Source organism: Frankliniella occidentalis, unplaced genomic scaffold (genome assembly GCF_000697945.3).
Source record: "Frankliniella occidentalis isolate FOCC.00 unplaced genomic scaffold, Focc_3.1 Scaffold20, whole genome shotgun sequence".
NCBI classification, from domain to species: domain Eukaryota; kingdom Metazoa; phylum Arthropoda; class Insecta; order Thysanoptera; family Thripidae; genus Frankliniella; species Frankliniella occidentalis.
The window spans coordinates 1,649,209-1,654,713 of NW_026267150.1; the positions used below are offsets into that span (position 1 = coordinate 1,649,209).

The following is a 5,505-nucleotide window of genomic DNA, read 5'->3' on the forward strand; positions in this document are numbered from 1 at the left end:
ATAATGTGGCTTTTGGCAGCAAATACCTACATGAAATTGGGAATAACCCAGTTCAGTTCACAACCATTCATTAATTAATTTCTCACAACCAGAAGAACATCTGCAATAAATTGCACATTATCCATTCCATAAAATTAAATGTAATATAAGCGTTTTCAACCAAATTGATAAGAAATAAATTAGATGTACAGAGTTCATACACACATATAGACCTACTAACAGAAACACTGACCAAAGTCCTACATTTTGGTGTACAGACTGACTGAAAATACAATGTCTCTCTTAATTGCATTAGATGCTTCATCCATTTTATTGCTCAACTTAGGGTCACCATAAATTCGTGCTGCTCTTTTTACATCTTGCAGCGTTTCATGTAATTGCTGAATACACCTTACTATAATTCCCTCCTGAATGTCAGTAAGCTGCATAATTTCTGCAAATGGCTAAAAAAACAAAATCAAAACAAAAACAGGTAAATTGTTAGATATCAGATTTTGGAATATTGCAGTAAAAAAACAGATAGTTTGACATTGAATTACCTTTGCTTTGGCCCATTCATAAACAACTTGCACTAATTTAAAGTTAAGCTGGTTTTCACTCTCACAACTAGGGTCCTCTACACCAACTTTGAAAGCTCTCTCCACATCTTCTATACCCCTGTGGATACGTTCTATTTCTTCTATACCCTTTGAAAAAGAAAATAGAAAAATGTTTTATTTGAAACACGGAATAAGACACAAAATTTTTTCATGAAATTACTTACTTGCTCAAGACTCTTTGTCAACGTCTGCTCTCTATCAGTTTTGTGTTGAAAAACAAGACATGAAAGCAGGGCAGCAATTTCCGCAGTAGGCAAATTTGTTAGAACACCTTCCATTACCAACTCTGTAATCATCAGCTCATGGCTGCTCATCTCACAAGCTACCTTGCCTTTTAGCTCCACTGCAGAAAAAAATAAGCAGTTAGGCACAATAAAACATTTTGAAAGCAAGACTTAAAAAGGAAGTTAAATGATTGTCCTGACCTGTATCATGGTCATCTATGTATCGCAGTCTCTTCAAAACATTGAGACGGTTCAAGTAGTCTGGATAAAGGGTCATGCTTTGATATGAAATAGTATACTTCAAATTTTTCTTTTTTTGTTGCAGTTTTAAATATGAATAAATGTCTCTAACCTGTGAGGTAATTTTAATATCAACCAAACCTTACATAATTTAAAGGGTGGCAAAAGACAAAAATTTAAACAAACAAATGCTTACCTCATCCTCTAAGTTGGCAAAACTCGTGCATGGATCAGTAGAGAGTTCCTGGCGAATAATTTCAAGTCTTCGGATTTCAGGTGCCAGATTGATATCATTAACTTTCATATCTTGTACTGGATTCAGCCAAGAAATCACATTTTCACCAGCTGCTACACTATGCATGAGCTGTGAGAGATCCTGAACTAACTGTGCACACATCTGACCAACAGGTGCATCCCTGTAATCAAACACCAAAAAAACCTTAAAATTGATGAACTTATATTATAAGCAAATAAGGGATAAAGCAATAAGATTGTATGAATTCAAAAATATACCTGAAACGGGGCATTTGACGTTTCTCCCAATCCTGTTTGATATAAGTTATATTTTTCACATCCAAAACCTGATTAGAAACTTCAAGAATATCCTTTCCTTTTACTTGAATGAGGGTATGACCACCAGATCCTTCAGGAACAAAATACTTTTGAGGCCAAGCAAAAGATAACAGTTTGTTCACCTCATCACATTCTTCATTTTCCCTTTCTGTCAGAGGATTTTCGCGTAGCGTTTCATTTGCATGACACAGAACAAGCACCCGATAAACTTGTTCCCTTTTCACACTCTCTGACATCAGGATCACTCCTATCTTGTTGCAGTGTTCTTGATAAGTGACAAGGACAACTCTTCCAGTTGTTAGATATTTTGCACTACATCTCTCCATAACTTCACGCTGTATTTGATTCCAATCCAAAAGAAAATCTAAGGACTTCTCACAGAAACGAATCAGTAGCTGTGAATGGGGAGAAGCACTTGACAATTCACCCTTCCTCTTTATCTCCTCTTCCACCGTTTTTAATTCAGTTATTATTTTTTCTTTAGTCTCTTGCACATTACTCTCCTTAAAACTACGAGACATCATCTCTTCTACCTTCAGGTTCTCTCTTCTAAGCAAGTTCAGCATCATTTTGTATGTCAAACGGAATTTTGATTGGAGTGCAGTTGGTTTACCTTTCATCATATTTCTTAAGTCAACCTCTTTAGGTATTTCCCCTTTGCATAAAATAATAACATTTCCAACACGATCTTTACCTCTCCTTCCAGCTCTACCTGCCATTTGAATGTATTCTCCAGGATATAGATGTCTCCACTCAACACCATCATATTTACGAATGGAGTCAAAGATAACTGATCTTGTTGGCATATTCACACCCATAGCAAAAGTTTCAGTTGCAAACAGCAATTTTACCAAACCATCTTGAAAGAGCATTTCTACAATTTCTTTCAAAATTGGCAGAATTCCACTATGATGAACTCCAATACCTCGAAGCAACAAATCTTTCATCCTAACCACTTGAGGAAGATTTTTATCAGCATCTTGTAGCTGCTGAATACACCTGTGAATGAAACCATTTATTTTTGCTTTCTCAGTGCCTACTGTAAGGTCCAAGCTTCTCAGCTCCTCTGCATTGTTATCACAGCGATTGCGTGAGAGAGTAAAGGCTACGACAGGAAGTTCTTCTCTCTTCCTTAAATGATCAACCAATGCTATCCACATGGTCTTTTCTTTGTTCAGGTTCCAATATTGCTGTTTTGGCGGGTTTCTACCTTGAGGCATTGGTTTTGCTGATGGCTTCTTCTCTCGAGACATTTCGGCTTTTCGATATCCTTCAAGAAGAAAATTTTCTTGACCATCCATAATAAGAAACCGATCATCTTTAGAGCTGCCGCCAGTGCCTGTGTACAGATAATGCTCCAGTGGAACAGGACGCTTGGGTGTTGTTATAACATGAACTTTTTTTTGGCGAGTGCGACCAACCCATTGAGCAAACTCTAATGTATTGGGCACTGTAGCACTGAGCATCACAATTGACACACTAGGTGGCAGCATGATGAGAACTTCCTCCCACACATGACCACGGTCTGAGTCATTTATGTAATGAACTTCATCAAATATCACATATTCTAAATCAGGCACAACATCACTGCGGCAGTACAACATAGAACGCAAAATCTCAGTTGTCATGATCAAGCATGAAGCTGTTTCATTAATTTTCCAATCACCTGTTATAAGACCAACATCACCAAATGTATGCCGAAAGTCTCGATATTTCTGATTAGATAGAGCCTTAATAGGAGAGGTATAAATTGCCTTTGTCATATGTTTCATAGACAGAGCTATAGCATATTCTGCAACAACTGTTTTACCAGCAGATGTATGAGCGGCAACAAACACATCACATCGCTCCTCAAGTTTCATGACAGCTTGCTTTTGAAAAATGTCAAGCTCAAATTCATACTTATGGGCCATGTTTGGAACATGTTCATGGAAGTCAGTCACAGGCTGGCTGACATCAAGAATTTCAGCCCATTGAAACTTGTTGTGTTTAAGAGGCACAGTGTCTTTTATCTTCAGTACTGGAACATCTTTCGGAATAATATCGCTGTCTTGTTCAACTTCATTAGTAGAAGGTGAAGTCAATTCATTACTTGGAGCCTCAGTTTCTGTTTTTGAAGGCATACTTTCACTGAGGAGCTCTTGCTCTTTTTCCACAAGATCCATTAGGTTAATAAGTGTGCTTGGTGCTGAGTCAATTGCAGCAGCAGGCTCTGAAACTCTACTTTCACTGTTTTCATGTTGGTTTGGTACATCTCCTCTTGCCTCAAAACCAATAGGAGTAAACCCATCAGCGTCAAATTCTATACCACGATGAAATCCAGGAGGCACACTGCTTAAATCTGCAATATTTCAAGTACTTTTTCTTTAGGAGGACAAGTGAAATACCCAATTTACAACATTTTTAACTATATAAAGAACAAGAAATTACCATCATCTAAGTTTAAGTTCTGAGTAGAGGCTTGAAGAAAGAGGTCCTCTGATTCTAAAAACTGCCCTGCCCATAATGGTTCTCGAGCTTCAGATATAGCTTTGGATGCTTCGGTGCTCTCATCAAAACCAACTTCAACGAAATCTATGATCTCCCCAACAGCCAGATCTCTTCTTACCTAAAACATGCAGAGTCAAACGGGTTATGTTCTTTTTCTGTTATTACTAAATTGAATTCTTGTTGCACTTTCAAAATGTTAAGTTACTGTACCTTTAAAGTGGTGCCTAATGGAGCAGATTCAATATTGAGAAGTGTATGAGGTTCCGGGGTCCGTCCCCAATGTTGCTGAGTGAAACGGTAGTCATGAATGGGTAATTCTTCTGGGCTAAGAATAAACTCTTTTAGCTGCTTGTCGACGAGGGGCAAAACAGGTGGCGGACCAAATGGAAGCTATCAAGAGAAAATTGCCATACATAATTAGAACATGTTTAAATAATGAACAGCACAGGACATCAGGACAACATCAAGAAAGTTTCAAGAGACCTATCAAAGGATAGTAGAAATAGGAATAAAACAAACACAAAACTTTGTCAAGGAAGATTTTTAAATATGATACCTAACCATACCGGTATTAGGTTCTATGACAATTAACCACAACTGAACGACAATACTTACGTGAACAGAAGGTTCTTGTAGAGGCATTTTCCACGAAAATAGGTGGGTACCGTTTAACACTTCTGTCAACAACGTCGTAACAGCTACATGTAAGGAAAACGCTTCAAATGATACACATCACTTACATAGCTGCACATCAGGCAACAAATAACAACATAACAATAAAACAACAACATCTTCTAGGGTCCGTTCGATGTATCGACCATGTTATCTGCTTGCAGGTGACAAACCCCAGAAAATAAAAAAGCACGGCGTATAGTCTTTTATTATTTTATGGGATCCAAAAACCCACTGATATTGCCTCTGCATAGATTGTACACTCATGAGTCCCATATCAGATCAAACAAACGTGTGTTGACACACATGTGGAGTGGTTCCGCGGGAAAACAATGATGTCCCCCACACAGGTTCGAACTGTAGGAAGGTGATCCGAGATGCTAGCTCCCGGATTTTTCGACATCCAATGATCATTCGCTCTCTGCAAATAACACTGCAAAGAAAGAAGTCTCTACCAACCCGCTGCCTCGCTGACGCATTTTTGGCGATGCGCCTACCCCAGGTGGCCAGAGCGCCTTACGGGCAGTGCGGCAGTGTGGCACAAAGCTTTAAACTTGAATCACCTCCGTGCAACCGGCAGTTAAAATACCTCTTAGAGCCGGATTCATTTTACCTACAAAATTATCAAAAATGAAAAAAATGTGGGCCCTACCCACCCCGCTTTGACACGGGGACCCGCCTGCTTAACTTCGGAGTTCGGTATGGGA

General features: G+C 38.6%; 1 protein-coding gene across 1 annotated transcript; it reads right to left on the reverse strand.

Annotated features, from left to right (window-relative positions):
* Positions 1–4,915, reverse strand: LOC113202295 (helicase SKI2W). The gene is made up of 9 exons (XM_026416442.2): positions 4,742–4,915; positions 4,337–4,516; positions 4,067–4,244; positions 1,577–3,977; positions 1,260–1,479; positions 1,025–1,175; positions 764–942; positions 540–686; positions 1–443 (listed from the first exon to the last, which is right to left on the reverse strand). Exons 1-9 carry the CDS (start codon positions 4,766–4,768, stop codon positions 240–242), a joined length of 3,687 nt encoding a protein of 1,228 aa, XP_026272227.1. The 5' UTR covers positions 4,769–4,915; the 3' UTR covers positions 1–239.
* Positions 4,916–5,505: the final 590 nt, after the last annotated feature.